This window comes from Curcuma longa, chromosome 21 (assembly GCF_044706935.1).
Source record: "Curcuma longa cultivar G26 ecotype Majalengka, Jawa Barat chromosome 21, ITB_CL_G26_1.1, whole genome shotgun sequence".
Taxonomy (NCBI): domain Eukaryota; kingdom Viridiplantae; phylum Streptophyta; class Magnoliopsida; order Zingiberales; family Zingiberaceae; genus Curcuma; species Curcuma longa.
Genome location: NC_133881.1, coordinates 1,071,723 through 1,091,180, shown reverse-complemented (window position 1 = coordinate 1,091,180; position 19,458 = coordinate 1,071,723). Strand labels below are relative to the sequence as shown.

Genomic DNA, 19,458 nt, shown 5'->3' with positions numbered 1-19,458 from the left:
CATTTTGTGGGGCCCATACTGGTTTTCTTTTTTCTGGTCGTCACGTGGTGAGTCACACCCCCTATTTGAATTTAAATGACTATATTACCCTCCGTATCGTCTCCCACGCAGCCCTCGCTTGTTCAAATATTTGATCCTTTTTGGTCATTTCAGATTCCGCGACCCCTACACTGACTCCCTGAGACCTAATTATCTCTCCCACGGGCTCATCCCGGTAATCACCAGCAGCGGGGCGGAGAGATCAACGGGCGGCGAGATGGATGCAGGCACCACGGCCGAGGCGAAGCGGTGGCTGGACATCGCTGAGAGGCTCCTCGAGGTGCGGGATCTTTCGGCTAGCAAGCGGTTTGCAGAGCGGGCGATGGAGGCGGACCCCCTTCTCGACGGCGTCGACCAGATCTTGGCTGTCGCCGACGTCCTCCTCGCATCCCAGCGGCGCGTCAACAACCACGTCGACTGGTACGCCGTCCTGCAACTCCAGCCCCCCTCATCTTCCTCCCCCTCCCCTAACGCCGACACGGCTGCCGTCAAGCGTCAGTACCGCCGGCTCGCGCTCCTCCTCCACCCGGGGCGAAATAGGGCACATGGGGCTGACGCCGCCTTTCGTCTTGTGGCCGATGCCTTCGCGGTTCTCTCGAATCCCTCGAAGAAGGCCCTTTTCGATGCCGAGCTCCACATAGCCAACGCCGCCGCCGAGGTATCAGCCTCTCCGGAGCCTAATTTCTCTTTCACCTCCATCCCTACCTCCAAAGATCCATTTTGGACCGCCTGCCCCTCCTGCTGCTACGTGCATCAGTACTCTAGGGAATACATGAACCAGACCCTCCGGTGTCCTAATTGCGGCCGGGCGTTCGAAGCCATCAAGCTCTCAGCCACTCCTCCCGTCGTTCCAGGCACCGACATGTACTACTGCTCGTGGGGTTTTTTCCCTCTTGGATTCCCTGGTGGCCCGAATATCTTCGCCAAAGAAGATCTCAATGCAGGTTGGAACCCGTTCAAACCATTTCATCCTTCCAATCATCAACAGCAGGGTGTCGCACGATCCTCAGACCCACATGGCAAGCCGCAGAATAATGGGAGCAATGAGAACCTGATGGAGCCAAAGTTAACGGGGTCAAGTACGAGGACTAAGAAGATGGCATTCAAAAGGGTCGGACGCCCAAGGAAGTACACTTTGGCCGGGGAGAACAAGGGGGCAAGTAATGAAAGTGTTGACTTGCCAAAAGATCCCGAGCCATGGCGTGAGGCAATGTCTACAACCATTGGAGGAGCCCAAGGCAGAGATATAAATATCAATCAAGAAGTTAAGATTGGTTCTGTGGATGGAGTCCCTGCAGTTGATGATTATACCATTAATTTTCATATAGATGTTAATGCTACTGATGAAATTCTGGACAACCTTCAGAATCTTCCCTTTCTAAGGGATGAAGAACTGCATCTGCGTATGCCTTAGTGTCCTAGTTTTCAGTTCAAGGTGGCAAATATAACTTGTAGCATTGTTGTATTCTGATTGGGTCAGCATTGTTGTATTGGAAGCCTGACCCTTTTTTGTTAGGGAATATTAACCTTTGTGGAAACAGCACTGTTGTAATTGTAATTTGCTTGGTAGCGTTGTTTTGGTTATCTTTATCAGTTCGTAGTGGCATATTTGACTTCCTGAACCCTGACTGCTTGGAAAGTGTTTGGTGGCTCTTGCTGTTTGTGATGGAAGATCTCTGAAAGGTATTCCTTTCTATCCTTTGCACCTGCGAAGATTTTTGTTTCACTTAAATGTTATCATGCTTGCTTATCATTTCTTAGTCACTTGCAGCTTGTGTTGTTTCTAGTTGTAAACTGTAAATCTATAATTTGCTTCCTTTTGCCAGTAGCTTTAGCTTCTGGACTAATTTGGACTCTAACCGAATCCTAGCATGTATAAGAAGCATGTAGTGGATGATATGGTTGCTTTAAGCATCAAAGATGATCTTTTGAAACAGCATGTAGCATGTAGGATTAGATCTACACTTTTTACAATGAGCAATATGATACATTATTAGCTCATTGGTTTGTTTGACTTGTTAGATTAGATTATCTTGTGTTCCAGGGGCACTGTTTGTTATAATTGTTGTAGTAACTTGGCCACAGCTATATCACATGGCAACATCAGAACTTGGATCGAATCGTTGTGGAATTTTGCTAGAAGTGAATTCATGGTAGCCTGACTGATGCAACCAAGTGCCATAGCCTTGCCTCCTGACTTTCAAATGCTCAAGCGGAGAGTCGCCTTCTTGAATGTCACTGTGTCAGGTTCACCAAATACTCTGCTAATGATATGGTATTCATAAGTTTTCTTTCTAGGACATCTCTTTTGCTAGGAAGTTGTATGTGCTTGTTACTTGCTTACCATTAACTTTCCTAGCCTTTTCCATCCATATCTGCATCCTCAACTGAGAGTAGCCAAAACCAGGTATTCTTTCACAATCCAGTCATTTAAGCAGGAATTTTATGGTTCTCTAAATCACAGTGCTCTACTACCTTGTGAGAGATTGACTGCCAATTGTGTTTCTACCCAGATCAAATAAACAAGGATCAATATGAAGATTTCTGTGCTATTGCTACGCCCAACATTCAAAGACCATAATGCTTGATGAATGAGAACACAGTCTGAATGAAACTTTAGATAGTACAAGGGGTTCCAAGGATTTTTTTTTTGTTCTTTTCTTCTTGTGTTGACCATGAAGTGTTCAAGACGCTGTGGGATGGTGGTGAAAGCCTCATGCTCGAGTGAATGGATTGAACAGCTGTGAAGGGCAGATGACCTTGATTGTAAAGGTGAAACAAGGGAACCGACTTGATGGAAGAGCAGTTACAAAACTGAACAGACGACGAGGCAATTGGCATGCTCTCTTGTTTTCTTTTCTTTTTATTCAAGTGTCACATACAGTAGGAATTGTCCAGTTCTAAGCTGATTGACATTCGAACAAAAAAATAATAATAATAAATCTCAATCAGTCTCATGAATTCAATCTCTGAGGTGACCAGTCCGGTAAATCAAAATGATAAATCTCAATTAGTCGTATTGATTCAATTGATTGCGTTCTTCATTTGAAAAGAAATTTTTACAAATACGTCGTAGTTGAGGATCGAACCGAAAGTTTCTTCACAAATGGAGATCGTCAAAGGATGCTGTTGCATCTGGGTTGGCCGCTGCGTGTTACACCATTGTCCTGGTAGTCGATGGATTGGTTTGATATGATCAGTTTGATTAAATAAGCTATGTTGTTTAGAATACGACAAGAATTGAATACCTCGATTATATAAACAAAAAAAAAAAGAATACGATAGTCTGATTCGACAAATTGGAACAAGAGAAGATTTTAGATGGACTGATTTGATATGTTCCAAAATCAGTTCACATTGATGGCCCTAGATTAAAAAAAAACAATATGAAAGCTTTACTCAAGTATAATTCTATAAAAAAAATTAATTAACTCCTTCAGGTGCCAAAAAAAAAACACTTCAAATTAAAATATTGCAATTCAAATTAATTATCAATTCACCCTTACAGTGGAACTACAAATTTTTTAGGCAAAAAAACTAAAGCTAGTTAGTCTCTTCATCTTATCTGGTAGTAGCAAGCATATTTACATAAATTGGATTTCTACTTTTTCAACATAAAAGCAGTCATGATTAATATCTACCTAATAAAGTTGGCCTAGAACTTATGAAAGTAGTCATTCATATATACAAGCAACCACAGTTAGCAAGCTATCGGGCAATCATCAGAGCATATCGAATGCCTCAGACAGAGAGAAATAACTTTGACTCTCTCTGGAAAAATGGAATTTGTGCCTCAAGGGGTCGGCATGTCGATGTAGTTAATCCATTGGCTTCAGGTCACTAAACTCAGCGAGTAGAAATTTGCTATACATCAGAGTCAGAATGCTGTACAAAGATTAGCTTCCATGTTAGATGAGCACTGCTGCTGGATGGGATGAATCGGGCTGCAAAGCCTGCTTCGCTTCGTCTCAGATATGGAAACTCGTCCCATAGCAGCGGCCAAAACATCGACGAAACAGTTGCTATCGTGCTGCTCTTCCGACTTTGTATTCGAACTCTCTGCTGTAAGAGAGCTGTTAATGAGTGCAGCAACTCTTTTTATATCAAGTATGGGTTTAGCACTTCTTCTAATCCTGGCCTTTCTTGTCACTGCCTCAGATGAGCATTTTGTGTAGAACAAAATCCATGGGTGCACTGAAATATTAGACAAACGTTAGCTAACTAAAGGTGAAGAAAATACAAAGAGGCATATTGCACAATTGTTACAATTGTTACTCACTCAAAATTTCATCGATTGTGATTCTTTCGGAGGCATCCCGAGTAAGCATCTTGCCAACAAGGTCCTTTGCAAGCTCCGAGACAGACTCCCATGCCCCGGTGCTGAAATGAAGCTCCATAAATTTGATTTCTTCAAAGACAGCATCTCGAGAGTTACCTTTGAATGGAAGTTCGCCGACCAAGAGCAGATGGAGAAGAACACCGGCAGCCCAAATATCAACTTTCTCGGAATAGTCTCCTAGGAGAACTTCTGGGGCTACATACGCAGGACTGCCTGCGCGTCCAGATAACTTCTGCCCTGTTTAAGCAAAAAAGTCAGGGCATTGCTCAAAGGAAATTGTGGGCATAGTTTTAATTTGCAACAGCTTGCTATATGGCCAGCAGGTTGTGGAGATAGTTAAATTTGTCGGAAGAATCGTAACTTTTCAAACAAATATCAAAGTATTTAGCGATAAAATTTCAAGAAGCATGGCAAACTATGTCTCCCAAGTTATTCAGCCTTGAGTCAACAAATATAATTGGAAGCTATCGACATTTAAAGAATGTGATCATCACCAATAATTATCATGCTGGTGAAAATTGTAGTGAATCAAACTTCATTGCATCTTTTATAGATAAATTTTGGTAATTGCTCTCTTTAATACATCAACTAAATTTGGATGGCAATTAACGAGGTACAGAGAAATGCTTAGGATAAAAAAAATGAAGAGCATCCAATAGAAAGCAATGAAATCACAGGCAAGGCATACATCAATTAGCCCTTCCACTGTCAGCTGTCAATAGTGAAGTCAACAAAAACTAAACAATTAGCATGTCCATAATAGAATGTTTATAGTGATGCATTTAGGCGAAGAAGGTGGAAGTTCATGTTTTATTTGGTAGAAAACACAAAAGAAGATATACACTAAAAGACACCGGATAATTCTAGATAGAAAAAAGATTCAAACACCAGGATATGCAGAATACTCGTCCATTATAAATGTCAGTGAGAATTAATATGGAACCGCAGCAAAAAGAAGCCAGTATTTTAAGGTATGATAGCACAGCAACAGGATGACACACAAAGTAAACTGGTAGATGGAAATATAACCTCCAAAACTCGATCAGCAGAGCTCCATGTTAGGTATCGATGAATATCATTTTGTTTCCACATCTGTTTAAAATATCTCATAGCCCATCTAATCAGAACTCATCTATCTCAGTTCATTGAATTGACTTGTAAAAACCACAGGACAAATACACATGGAGAGCCAGACACATGTAGAAAGGAAGAGAGATTGAAGCTTAATAGTGTTTATTTTCTGGCTAGGTTCAAAATTTTGAGTCATGCCCTGTGACATATTGAAGGTGGAGGGAAGAAAAGAAAAAAAAGAAGAAAATGACATTTGCATAACTCAACAAATAGTAAAATATAATTCTATGTTGTGAATCTCTGAATAGTATTGTATCCAAACCGTGTTGTGTTAACCATGGTTTTAATTTTTGTTCCATGTCGGTCACCAGAGCTGAAGTATTTCATTCTACTCATGACTGACACATGGAACAATCCAAAACACAGAACATGTCATGAAGGTGTAACACAAGGCGATGATGGGCTTCGAAACATCTCACAGAGGCAGCGAAGCTGTATATCGAGGTATGTGATCATCTATTAAGGTAAGGTGGTCCACAATTGTGATGACAAGAAAGGTTGAGCAAGGTAGTCCATGATCAAGGCATGGAGAAGGTTAGAGGTGAGGTAGTCAAATGAGGTCAGGCAGTTGGTCTGTCATGCTTCTTCTCATGACTCACCTTTCCACAACAATCACACATCTTGATCTTTCCTCATTCCCCATCAACGATCACGTATCATGTTGGCGAACTTATTCCTTTCATCCTTTTCTCCATCTAATGCTCCTTAGTGTACTCAATAGAAACTTCAAATCTATGGGTTGGGACATTAAAGTAGTTCTCAAACTCATCTATAAATCCTTTAGCTTGAAGTAATTCACTGCCATTATCATCACCTCTCCTTCAGATCGTCTCATACTATTTTTGTCTCATCGGCATAGTGATTTTCCTATGAAGTCTTTTCTCCATGGGATTAAACATTCATACAACAACTACGCATGAAAGACACACTGTGTGTGATTCCAGGGTTTCATAACAGACTGAAAAACAATTGATGATCGATTATCTTCTCTCACACACAGCTTAAGGCGTTGATACAGTGTAAATTTTGATAAATTAGAGTAGCGTAGATGAAACAAAAGAAGAATGAAGGTTTAATTGCATCGATGTTTTGCTACATATCAATTACATGAGCATCTGTTTCTATAGAATATTGCTGCCACAATAGTAATGGATCTACAAATAGGTACTATGCGACTTAATACATAGCTCGCAATGAAAATTACAAATGACACTATGCAATGCAAATTGGTGGCTAAAATGAAATCTTGTCCTTGACCTTGTACAATAAACCAAAAAAAAAAGGAAAAAAGAAGATGAATACCTGCTACAAATCGGACTGCTAATCCAAAGTCAGCCAGTTTTATCTTCCCTGAAGTTGTAAGAAGAATATTCTCTGGCTTGATATCCCTATGAACAACACCCATTTCATAGCAATACTTGATGATCGTGATCAACTCCTTTATCAGAATGGCAGCCCTCTGCTCTGAGCACCTCACTTCCTTGTTTATCTGGTCAATCAACCGGCCCCCAGAACACAGTTCCATAACAAGATGGAAGCTTATCTCATCTTCAAAAACTGCCTTCAAGGTAACAATGCCAGGGTGGCCCGATATATGCTGCATGATCTCCACCTCGCGATGCACTGTCTCATCCCCATCTTTACGCAGAGTCTTGCAGGCGAATTCTTCTCCATTGACCTTGCTCCGGCACAAACGCACAGAACCAAACTTCCCCTTCCCGATCTTGCGACCGAGGACATACTCATCCTCCAGTTTCTCCTTCCGCCCAATCCTGGTCGCAGGCTCCATGCATCCCAACTTCCTCTTCAGCCCTCGGCCGGGGTAATCAGCCGTCAATCTCCCGGAGGGAGGAGGCAGTCATGACCACTCCAGCGGCCGCGCGGCTGGCATCAAAGCCTGCCTTTTCTCCCCCGCCGCTGCAAGATCCCGCCTTCTGGTCGCGGGAAACCTTCCAGTCCTCGCCGCACTGCTTCTTGATCTGACGCGCCGTGTCAAAATCATCGGTCAGGCAGACAGCAACAGTGTCCGGCGGCCTAACCCCTTTCCTTTTCCGCCTCATCGCCACCGCAGAGTGGATCAACCCGACCAGACCAGACCTTGTGTGATGACAAGAAGCAGAAGGCCACACGCTCCCGCTCCGCCTCTTCTTCGCCGCGGAGGGAGAGATCGTTGCGCGAGGGACCAGGATGAGGCGAAACCCTAGAATCAAAGCTAAAGATTCGGCGAATTCCAGGAGACGATGTGGATCTTGGGGCGCGCGTGCGGAAAGAACTCTGGGGAGAGCGGAGGGAAACACGCAACGAGCTTCGCCTTCGCCTTACGAGAGCGAGCGAACGATCGATTCGATGAAGGGCGTGGTCAGGGCCTGTGCCGTGCGGACCGACGCCCAATTGAGGCAGTTTCACCTGCTTTAATAGACGCCCATTAAGCAGCACGTGCAATTACGTGGCGGATCCGAATCCTATTCACAAATGGATCAGGCCCAGATCCGAAAGTGTCTGGCGGATCCAATGTGGGCCGGGCCTTGGCCTCTCATATATTTATTTCTTTGCCAAATAATATATATATATATACACACTATTCCACATTATTATTTCCTATCACACATATTAAATTTTGAACCATCAATCAGTTGAATCAACAAGATAAATTTAAATTGTAACAATTTTGAAATCATAGCTACTACAATATCATAGTAGTTACAATTTCATAATTGTTATTATGGTTATAACAGCTACGGTTTCATAATTGTATAATGTGAATATTATTAAATTAAATAAATTTTAATATTAGCAATTATCGTTTGTAGCTGCTATGCATGAATGTTGTTAAATAAGATAAATCTGAATTGTAGTAGTTAAAATTTTATAATTGTTATAATTTGAATGTTATGTGAACAGATTAAATCTAAGTTATAACAGTTATCCTTCATAATTGTTATAAGATAAACATTGTTAAATAGTCAATGCCCATCTAAATATTTTTAGAGTTTAAATTTGAAATCGAATTATAACAAAAATCAAAATTGGTAGACAAAAAGTCAAAGCTAGCTGTATATTGATAATTATGTCATTTTATATAAAAAATTTCAAAGGGTGGAGTGCCCTATGATAAAAATTAAAAATAAAAAAAAAGAGCATTTTTATTATTATCCTAAAAGTTGAGGATTTTAAAATAATAATAATAAAACAGGAAAAAAACAATCGCCTTAAAGTATGGTGATCCATTATATGGCTATCAATCGAGGTCGAGAGAATTTCGATTAAATAGGAGTGTTTGAGGAGGCAAGGGAGGCTGGTCCGGACCCACCGCGGTCCGGTTTACGTCGATGGACCAAATAGACCGCCGTGACCGTGAGACAAACAAAACCCGACAAAGCCCACGCGTCCAATCACGGCTGCGCATTATGACGACGAGCTCACATGCAGAACGTTGCCAAAATTTCGCAGTTGTCGTTTTTAATAAAAATAAAAAAACTTATTTACTGCAGTGTTTCAAAATCTCGACACGGATAACATTCATTTATCGCGTCATAATTACGTAAGCATTCTCTGCTATTGCCTTCATCGATCCGAATTCATTGTATCTTCTATTTTCCAGATAAGATTAGTGATTAATTGATAGACGTTTTAAAGAAAGAAATGAATGAAATGGAACGCTGGGTGTTGAATGGTTGTAGGTCATGAAAGTCTAGAATGCGAGGTCGTCGAGAACTGAGAAGCCATCGATTTAGTTTTCGATAACTGCAACACAAGCTTTGAACTGATTAATCCTCTTCGTCGTCCCCCAGTTAACAGGGAGAGCAGAGAGGACATCGACCTACAGTCTACTGACAAGAATGAGGTGAAGCTTTTACCAGTGCAGCAACACAACACAAGGCCCCCTAAATTCCATTATTATGCCTACGGCAAACGAGTCGGAGTAGTACTAAGCCCCAGACGAGTGCACCCACCCACAAAGCCAAGTGAAGTGAGCATTGTGGTCCTGTCTGGTCCGAACTCGAGTCAGAGTCAGATTCAGATGGAGATGGTGACCTTCACATGCCCTCCACTCTACAGGGTCTTTACTGACTCACTCACTTACTCTACGTGACTCCACATACGAACGATGACTCCAAGGTGGAGCTGTAGAATCTGTGTCTCTGGCCCTGCTCTCCTCTCTTGGGCTCACATTTGTGCGCCTCGTCTACTCTTTACTGGAGGTTGATGCCGACTTGTGCCACTGTTTCCACAGCAAACAAAAACACTGAGTCAAAAAATCACAGCGCTTTTGTTTTTTAATATATATATATATATATACACGATTTTGATATTATGCGCGACTGTCTCATGCGCGCCCGTGCGCGACTTACGATCCACCGTCTATCACACGATCGGGAGCCAGATCTGACTGTCCAAGTGTGAAAATACATAGTAATCCGCCCCCACCCCCGCCGCTTTCGGCCACCCTCGTCTCACCGTCCGATCACCACCGACCGTTGGATCGGGTCCGATCGACGCACCACTCGCCAACGCGTCGGCCGGTGTCGGATTCCGATCGAATTGTGGTCGGAATCCGGCGCAATTCGGCCGGAACGCGGGCAACAGTGGCATGCGACGTTTCCAGCCAAATTGCGGTCGGATTCCGACCAAATCGGGACTGGAGATCGACCGAGGAAGGACCGCCATCGCACGCCGGTCCTTCCCCGGGCAGTCTCCGACCGCGATTTGACCGAAATCCGACCGCGATTTGGCTGGAAACGCCGCATGCCACTGCCGCCCTCGTTCCGACCGAATTGCGTCAGATTTCGACCACAATTCAACCGGAATCCGACGCCGACCGACACGCCGGCAAGTGGTGCGTCGATCGGGCCCGGTGATCAGACGGCACGGCGAGGGCGACTGGAAGCGGCGGAGATCGACTGTGTCGCGCACAGAATTACGCAGCGTGGGTCGCGCAGAATATCATTTTTTCTCTATATATATATATATATATATTCTGACGTGGCGAGTTTTGCAATGGGTCTTTAAATCGAAACCGCAAAGCTTTGCCTCATGTCTGCGGTTGAGGTTGTGGTTCGTGTTGTTGTGGAGGGGGGAAGAAGACATGGCTCTGGAGGCAGTGGTTTTCCCTCAAGGTTTCTTGGGTTATGGTTGGGGAGGCGGCGCGCCTTGGGTGGGTGACTTGGGAGAGCTACTGGAGGTGGAGGAGCAGACGAGCGGCGGAGGCGGAGGCGGAGGGGAGGGGATTGTGAATGCCTCTTGCTCGTCCTTGATGCAGAATCACGTGCAGGAAGGGGATGTGAACTGCTCGCCGTCGCCGACGGTGGAGGTCACAGGGGGGAGAAGGAAGAGGCAGAGGACTAGGAGCGTGAAGAACAAGGAGGAGGTGGAGAGCCAGAGGATGACCCACATTGCGGTGGAGCGCAACCGCCGGCGGCAGATGAATGAGTACCTCGCCTTGCTGCGCTCCCTCATGCCTGCTAACTACGCGCAGAGGGTAAGTTACTCGTGAATCATTCAAATTTGCTCATGAAGTTGGGATTTTGACGATGAAATCGAGATGGACAGGGCGATCAAGCTTCCATCGTGGCCGGCGCGATCAATTACGTGAAGGAGTTGGAGCTGCTGCTGCAATCGTTGGAAGTCCAGAAGCGGCTGAAGCAGCGAGCGGACGCGGCCGGCATCGCCACCGCCTTCGATGGCTTCTTCAGCTTCCCGCAGTACTCGACTTACTCGCCCGCCGCCGGAGACGCGGAGGAGGTGGAGAGCGGAGCGGGCTCGGCGAACATCGAGGTGACGGTGGTGGAGAGCCACGCGAGCCTGAAGGTGCTTTCCCAGCGGCGGCCGAGGCAGCTGCTCCAGCTGGTGATCGGCCTCCAGAACCTGCGCATCCTGCCGCTGCACCTCAACGTCACCTCCGTCCACCACATCGCCATGTACTCCTTCAGCCTCAAGGTTCGTGACCATAACTCACACACTCCATCCGCTTCATTCCTGCAACAATTCATGAACTTTAGCTCGATCTGTTCTTCCTGCCAATGTGTTGAAGGTGGAAGAGGACAGCCCGTACACATCAGCGGACGAGATCGCCGCGGCGGTGCGTCAAATACTGGCCACGACTCAACAGGAGGCAAATCTTTAGAGCACTTCGCACTGTGTGAGCTGGAATCCTGCTCTTGTAGCTCGATAAGAGCAGTTCAATTGTCAGAAGAGTCGTCATCATGCTGTTGTTCATGACCATAAATATAGCAATAAATGGAAACATTTTCAAGTTCTCGCCATGAACGCCGAGCAGTGAGCTTTTGACTATGTTCTGCCTCAAGCATCAAGTAACAAAAAGATGAACTAGTGAAAACAAACAATTTAAAATGAAGTAGCATTCATCCCAGTGGCAAAATCACTGACTGAGGGCATTTTTTCCTTTCCCCTAGTTTGATTGATGGAGATCACTCCGTAAAGTAGCAAGTGCAATGATAGCAAAAGGTGAGGGGAAAATATAACAAGACATATTTATGATGAGATTCTTTAAAGCAAGGTGGAGCACTAGTAGATCATAATTTTGCTGAGTACTACTAACCAAAAAGGATCAGGAGGAGGAACAAAGAACAAATAGGGTGGTCATTTCGAGACTGATTTGGCTGGGGATGGATGTTTGAGCTGACCATGTTGGGAAAATGGCCCCAGATAGCTTGTTCACATGTTGGCGATCTGCTCTCTGTCAGATTCTGTACTCCTCTGCCTGCAATTCCACATATCAAGATTATAATACTACTGTTGCAAATCTAGTTGCCCTCTGCAAGGAATAAAACTGTCTTGCTCAACTGGATACCAGGCTTGTATCAATGTCGGATTGCCATTTTTCCTGCTGCTTTCTGGTGTGTGATTAGAAATCAAAATCTAGTGCTTCATCTGCGTTTATCAGTACCAAATGACCTTGAACACTGTGTAGCTGATCACTCATGTTATAAATATGAACTGAAATTGATGGCAAACAAGTTCAGGAGATAAATCTTAATGGACAAGCAACCAAAGAAGTAACTGGATATGGAGTTTCACTGCTTCAGATCAAAGATTTAGTTGGTGATGGATTAGTTCGTCGGCCAAGTAGAGCCAACAGACGAGCTTTCACAAGGCAACTTGCAGAGGACCAGCTAAAGCAACAGTCAAATCACTGTTTATAGATTAAAAATACTTCCACAAGAACACAAACAACACAGAATGGAATAATTTAAACTTGGAAACTCGGGGAAACTTGGAAGTAACTGATACATTTCAAAGATGAGTCTTTCAAGCACCAACTTCAAAATTAGAGTGAAGAAAACTGCATCAACCCCACAAAGGAAAACAACTACATTACAGACACAAACTTGAATTCTGTCGGGAAGTGTATTGTATTAGAAGTCGGCAAAACTACTTGCAGACTTGCAGAGCTAATAAAAATTCTGGAGTCCAAAACCAAAGAAAGCACCAGAAGCCTTCATGAATTGTTGGCTAAGATAATTCAATACAGAAACACACTGAAATATTCCACGCACACAGAAAAAATAATAATAATAATAATAAAATCAAGAGTTACCACTTACCAAACGATGAACCTAAACGCTAATGTTATAAACATGCTGTAGATAACATGGCCTGTTTGGTAGAGAATAGTTTCAATTAAACTGGCTGCATTCATCCCCCCTGAGCTATACTGAACAATAATTACATGTATGGGTAAGTTTCAGTGGAGAGAAACACCAAACTAATAGAAGAAAAAAAGTCAAGTTTGGTCGAGATATACAACAAATTCAAATACAGTAATGGGTCCACTTGGTTGTTGAAGCTGATTAGGATTCATAATTAGGAGATTCTTCAATCAAACACTCAAGTTGTACCGACAATAATTGGTTCCTACTAGAAATAGATGGCCTTGTTGTTATGCTATAAATGGTTTGCTTGTGACAAATTTGCCTTACTGATCTGACAAAGTTTTTAAACTAGTTTATTGCCATTTATTTACTGAAGGGTTCTTGGATGATACGAGCATATTTATTATGAGGACGGGCAAACACCCTCGCAGGGATAATAATAAAAGAACTGTTCTAGGAGTGTTCCAAGAGCAAAAGGTCTAAACACCACACAAGTGTGACATGGAAGACACATCGACAATACAGACTATGAACAAGATGAATAAACATATTATGCAAGTTATAGAAGTTATCAAAGAACAAGAGCTAAATTAGAGATATCCAAGTCAAAAAAAAAAAAAAAAAATCAAATCAAACAACTACCTGCCAGTAGTCATTATGTAAACCAAATATAGTTTGGTTTGCTTTGTCTTGGCTTGACAAGTCTACAAGTCACAAAGAAAAAGGGTAAAAATGCAAGACATGGGACATGCTAATTCACGTTTGAGCATCAATCTAACCAACCTTGCATATCACGAAATGGTTAAATCATGAAATAAAGATATCTACAGCTGAAAAGAAACCTCCATGAAAACAGAACAATTGACAAGATACAGAATTTAAGTTTCATTATGTAACATATGACACAACATGCTATAATGCAACACTGTTGTTATAGTTTAAGGACAGCATCATGAATAACATTATATGGATCATACATAGAAAGCTTAGTAATGAAATTTGCTCTTCCATGAAAATAATCAAGACACACTACTCAAATATCAAATAACAGAGAAGTTGAAACCTGTAAACTGTGACAAACTGAATCAAGACAAGAAGTTCTTGATGACAATATGCTATAGAATCCTGCTTCTCTTACATGAGCTTGAATAACTGAGATTCAGAATTAAGTACACAAGCAGCAAAACCAGGCAACTAAAGAAAGTTATCCCATTACTCTGCACCATGTAAATCCTGTATAAACTTTGAACATATCATATATTTACAATTATGGACGCTCTTTAAACAAGCAAAGCTCAACTTACCACACCTTGCCATCCATTATTTCTTCTGCAAAATCACCCTAAGACTCTATGTTCCGTTCCTTAATTATATACCGGATGGAGCGTAGATGATAAGGCTCTTGTTCTACTTCTACCTTTCTACTCTTCACGTTGGTATATGGCATCGCTCTCTCCTGACTTGCTGAGAATTCCTGTATCTAAAATTGCCCATGAATGAGCGTGACAAGATCCTCGAATCATAGGAGTATCACAGTAGGAGAAGTAAGCTCCTGGCTCGGCCATGACGCCCATGTTTTGACGAGAAGAACCTATCACTAGTACTCGACAGAAATCCTCCTGCTTCTTTCTGCAACGAGGTAGTTCCATTGGAAGTGTTGCCTTGCTTTCTCCAGGTTCTAATAACCAACTCCGCCCTCAGGTTGCCGTCCTTCGCGCTGTCTTCCAACTTTAATCTGTTCGGCCAAGGAGCACGAGGGAAAGAACTCATAGAAAATGACCGCCGAATAGGCTGAAACCCTTGTCCTCTGCCATCGCTAGGCATTTCGATCTCGGAGTCTGGAAATCGGTTGGTCATGTTTCGGACTTCAGGAACAGCTCCAAGTTCCGATCTTTCAAGCACCGGTTCCACTTCCAAGGTGACCTGCCCAGTCTCCGATGCCCGGCCATCTCGCTGATTGTGATCCACTAGGCCAGAGGGGACTGAACTGGATTCCGCTTGATCCGTGATCGAACCAAGGGAGGATAAAGCAGAGGAAAAAGAAGAAGTACTCGCCCCACGAACGCCATCACTGGTCGCTGAGACTAGGGCCACGACGGGCGCACGGCAGAGAGGGCAATTGACATGGGATCGGAGCCAAGTATCAACACACCCCATGTGGAAGGCGTGGTGGCACTTAGGGAGGAGGCGTAGAAGCTCCCCGTCTTGGAACTCAGAGAGACATACAGCGCAGTTGGAGCGGAACGCGCCCAGGACACCCTCGTCCGCCTTGTAGGCCCACGTTGCGATCGCCCCGATGGCGGACTCGTCGAGACCGGCGGTACGGATGTACCAGACATGGTGGTCAACCTCGCCACCATCATCCTCGGCAGCGGGCTCGGGGTCCTCATCGGGGGCAGCAGCCGTCTGGCCTCCGCGACGGCGACGGCGGCGATGGAGGATGTAGAGAGCGAGGAAGATGACGAGGGAAGCCGCCGCGAAGACGGTGGCAGCGACTATAGGGAGGGTGGGGATGAGAGACGAGTGAGTATCGATCCTGATGGCGGCCGGCGAGGGAGGAGTCAGCGGGAACGCCTGTGGCGGCGGCAGGAGTGGTGTCACCGGCGGGAGTGGCGGTGGCAGCTGCGGTTGGACCGGAGGGGAGCAGTCGTAGCAATCCGGCAAGATGACGCGTCCAGGGAGATGCGCCATCGGCGGAATCCGCCAAGAAGAAACTTTCACTCACGATCAAATCAAAAAAACAAAAACAAAAACAAAATCCCTTCTTCAGTCTTCTTCCTCTCAATTTTTCGTGATCTTTTAAAATAAAATTAAAGAAAAATAAAAAAGCAAGTCAACCAAGGAAAAGAAAGAAGTCGTCAACGAAGCAATTTAATGCACACGCGACGGGTAAGCGTTGTGATTGGCCATCAGGGTGGGTGCAAATCGCTGTCGGACGTATCCAAACTAATGGAAAATAAAGATACAAGTTATCCTATACAATTTCCTTTCTTTTAATAATTTTTATGGTTGGTTGTTGGGAAGAAGGTGATCAGGAGAGACAAAGGCTTCTTTAGTAAGCTTGTCCTTTCAACATGATTATATTTAAGTGATAAAAGTCCCAAAATGTCCTCAATAGTTCATCTCTTCTATGGAAATTTTGTTAAGCTCTAGAATCAGTCACCAACTCCCACTGCATTATCATCATCATCATCATTGTCTAATTCACCTAGTAAGTAAATCAGAAACACACCTCAAAATATTTATCTCTATTGAAATTCAAATTCTGATAGTAGTCACAGTAATCCTTTTTTATCATAAAATGTAGTTTCTCTAATTTAACACAGCAGTAGTTGCGAGATACTGGAGCTTTGTTGTATCAAATCTCTGATGAGTCACAAAGAAATGTCTTCGTAAGGTTCTAAAAAAGAAGTCCATCTTCATCTTCTTTGATTATTGCATACAGGTCAGTATTTGAAACTCGCTCAGTGATCATACTGCGTCTATACAAAGAAAAAAAAAGAAACCGATAAAGCAACAGTGAAAGATTTAAATTGCGATCTACCTAGTGAAGTTCTCAAACATGCAAGAAAAACTAGAGGTAACTAGAGAATGCAAAGTCAGCAATTAGAGCTACTGAGAATTTGTATTTCTTTGCTATTAGTTGGTGGATTTAGTGCGTCTTGAATAAAGTATAAAAACTCTGTATGGTTCTGTGATTTAGTACTAGCTCTTAAAATGGGATAATTGATAAGCTTACTCAATACGTTTGTATGGATTTCCAAACCTATCATAATTGTTAACATCATCAATACAGAAATTGACCTCTTTGATAAAAAAAAACTAGGCTTTTAAAATAAATGGTTAGTCATATTGAAGAACTTTTGGGATAAATAGTTAGTTAGTTGATCAACTTTGATATCGAAATTGTTCTCAGGATGAATGGTAGCCAATGAACCTTGCATGAAATTAAAGTGGCAGTTGAAGTTCAAGCCTCACCTATGTCATAAAACCCCATCAAATCTAATCAATTATTGTAAACTTGATGACATGGTGATGACCAAACAAAAAGCCAAGTCAATAAATTGCAGATGAAATTGCTGTCTCTATTTGGATTTTATCAGATTTATGGGTTTAAAACCTAGGCTAGTAATTTCATCAACTATTTGCTAACTTAGCTTGGTACCAAGTCATCACCGTGTTATCGCATAGCTTTCTGCCAAGTCATTACCATGTTAGTCATCACCATGTTTATCAAGAGTGAACAGCTGAAAATCAAATGGGTCATATATTCAAGAACCAAATTCAATACAACTATTTGTTCAAGGCTACTTGTCTTGTAACTTACTGGGGTGTTTCAGATGCATTGTAAAGCAGAAAAGATTATTCGAAGATAAAGCATGCCGTAGATTTTGCAATTCTTTGGAGATTCAATCTGAATTCAGAAAAACTCTTCACCTGAAAGTAGAGGTGCTTGCTGCCCATTGGAATTTTTTGGGGAAGAATCATGAAAAAATCTTATTATATGCTGACAAATATCTTTTGATTTCTCAAGATTAACAGCATGGCCGGCTTTGCGGATGACTATTAATCTTGCATTGTCCCCTAAATGCCTGCGTGTTTTTGATTGAAATCATACACAATCCAAGTGAAAGTAATATGATATGCTTAACTGACCTCTTCAATCTGTGACCTAATTCTAATGGAAAAATTCGATCTTGTTCTCCCCAGAGTATCAAAGTAGGCTGCACAGAGAGGGAGAGGCTATTCACTTATCACACTTGCGTTATCAAACAGTTGAAGATACAGAGTTAGGAACAATCTCTATATTTTTTACTGCACAGAGTTTGTTTGGATTCAATTATGATCCCCTTGTGAGAAAAATAGCAGGTCTATTAAGAGAGGAAGATTTTTTTTGTTCCATGAGATTTAAGATTTGAATAGCATGAGATGATGAAACTACCTGGGTAATCCTTGGAAGATCTGTGAGTTTCCTTTCTTTAACCAAGGTATAGATCAACTCTGTCTTCTCCTTCCGATGCTTTGAGCACATCACCTGCCACAGGCAGCAAAACTAATCATCAAAGTAATTCCAATACCATTGATACACCAAGCTCTCGAGGGAAATCAGAAAAGTGAATGACAAGAATTACAAATTCATCACGAATGAACACTAATTTAGTAATTCTGCTCATCATTAGGAAAAAAATTGGAGATCTATGAGTATGTGAATGACTTTCATTAGTGCTCAGGAAGAAACCGAGTTTGATGGTTAGGGTTCTTCAAACAAGTATATTTAGTTCGGCGTTTAGTTGAGAAAGAAATTGTTCGGTGCCAAAACCTGTATGTAATCCCGGAGGAAGCAGGAAGGCAACACCGGCAGCGGCCGGACGAAGGACAGACGGACGAGCCGTCGGAGATTCTCCGGCCGCTGGGGCAGCAGAAGCTGTAACGCCTCCCCTACGTCCGATACGACGAAGAGCCCCGACACGAGATCCCGCTCCTCCAGGCACACGCCGGCGCCGCAAAGCACTACCCGCTCCACCGCGGTAGGATACATCGCCGCCAAGCGGTACGCCACGAACCCGCCATAGCTCACTCCCACGAGGCAGAAACGCCGGACGCCGAGTGCCACCATGGCGGCCGCGACGCAGCGAGCCTGGTAAGACTCGGAGCGATCGGGGCTGAGGGAGGAGGAAGCGCCGAAGAAGAGAAGGTCGGGGACGTAGAGGTCGAATCCGGCGCGGAGGAGGGGGCGGATGTAGACGGACCACTGCCAGATGGCGGTGGCGCCAAATCCGTGAATGAGGAGGAGTGGGGTGCGGGAGAGATCGGGGCGGGAGGGGACCCAGCAGTGGACGGTGGCCCCGTCGGAGAGCGCGGTGGAGGTCGGGCGGAGGCCGGCCGCGAGGAAGACGCGGCGGTGGCACCGGTCGCGAGCGAGGGTGAAGTTGAGGCAGCGCGGCATCCCGGCGGCGGCGGCGGCCTAGCGATCAGTTCGTGCGCCCATATCGGATGTAAAAGAGAGTGGGAACCTATCCGTGTCATTCCCAAAGCAAAACTCACGGCTTTAGGCCCACCCACAGCATCAGGAAAGAGTATCCATGACGAAATCAGTGAGATGTCCACTAGCTTAGGGATGAGAAATCACTTCCCTGTTTGGGATAAACAGGGGATCTCGCCCATTTTCAAGGTCAGGTACAGTCGCCTGCCCATCCGCCACGCATCGCTGGACCCAGAGGGCCCCTTTCCGTCGGCGAATCATTAGCAGGTATGATTAACGGGGCAAGCGCAACCATTCACCAAGTAACTGGAACATAACATAGTTTATAACGTATTTATAGCTTGTAACGGATG

At 43.8% G+C, this 19,458-nt stretch overlaps 5 protein-coding genes across 5 annotated transcripts; 2 read left to right on the top strand and 3 right to left on the bottom strand.

Moving 5' to 3' along the window:
• Positions 1–140: 140 nt before the first annotated feature.
• LOC141814922 (uncharacterized) lies at positions 141–1,635 on the top strand. The gene has a single exon (XM_074702880.1). It carries the CDS (start codon positions 257–259, stop codon positions 1,451–1,453), a length of 1,197 nt encoding a protein of 398 aa, XP_074558981.1. The 5' UTR covers positions 141–256; the 3' UTR covers positions 1,454–1,635.
• Positions 1,636–3,522: 1,887 nt separating this feature from the next.
• Positions 3,523–7,879, bottom strand: LOC141814859 (serine/threonine-protein kinase PEPKR2-like). Its single transcript, XM_074702812.1, is given in 4 exon segments — positions 3,523–4,233; positions 4,319–4,615; positions 6,812–7,361; positions 7,363–7,879. Coding segments are annotated over 4 exon segments (1,371 nt in total). The 5' UTR covers positions 7,570–7,879; the 3' UTR covers positions 3,523–3,916.
• Positions 7,880–10,595: 2,716 nt separating this feature from the next.
• On the top strand, positions 10,596–11,675 carry LOC141814916 (transcription factor bHLH94-like). Its single transcript, XM_074702874.1, has 3 exons — positions 10,596–10,988; positions 11,060–11,446; positions 11,541–11,675. Exons 1-3 carry the CDS (start codon positions 10,596–10,598, stop codon positions 11,631–11,633), a joined length of 873 nt encoding a protein of 290 aa, XP_074558975.1. The 3' UTR covers positions 11,634–11,675.
• A 2,518-nt stretch (positions 11,676–14,193) lies between these two features.
• Positions 14,194–15,831, bottom strand: LOC141815358 (uncharacterized). The gene has a single exon (XM_074703303.1). It carries the CDS (start codon positions 15,811–15,813, stop codon positions 14,653–14,655), a length of 1,161 nt encoding a protein of 386 aa, XP_074559404.1. The 5' UTR covers positions 15,814–15,831; the 3' UTR covers positions 14,194–14,652.
• A 516-nt stretch (positions 15,832–16,347) lies between these two features.
• Positions 16,348–19,110, bottom strand: LOC141814955 (uncharacterized). The gene is made up of 5 exons (XM_074702914.1): positions 18,443–19,110; positions 18,065–18,157; positions 17,779–17,846; positions 17,560–17,714; positions 16,348–16,604 (listed from the first exon to the last, which is right to left on the bottom strand). Exons 1-5 carry the CDS (start codon positions 19,067–19,069, stop codon positions 16,594–16,596), a joined length of 954 nt encoding a protein of 317 aa, XP_074559015.1. The 5' UTR covers positions 19,070–19,110; the 3' UTR covers positions 16,348–16,593.
• Between the last annotated feature and the right edge of the window lie 348 nt (positions 19,111–19,458).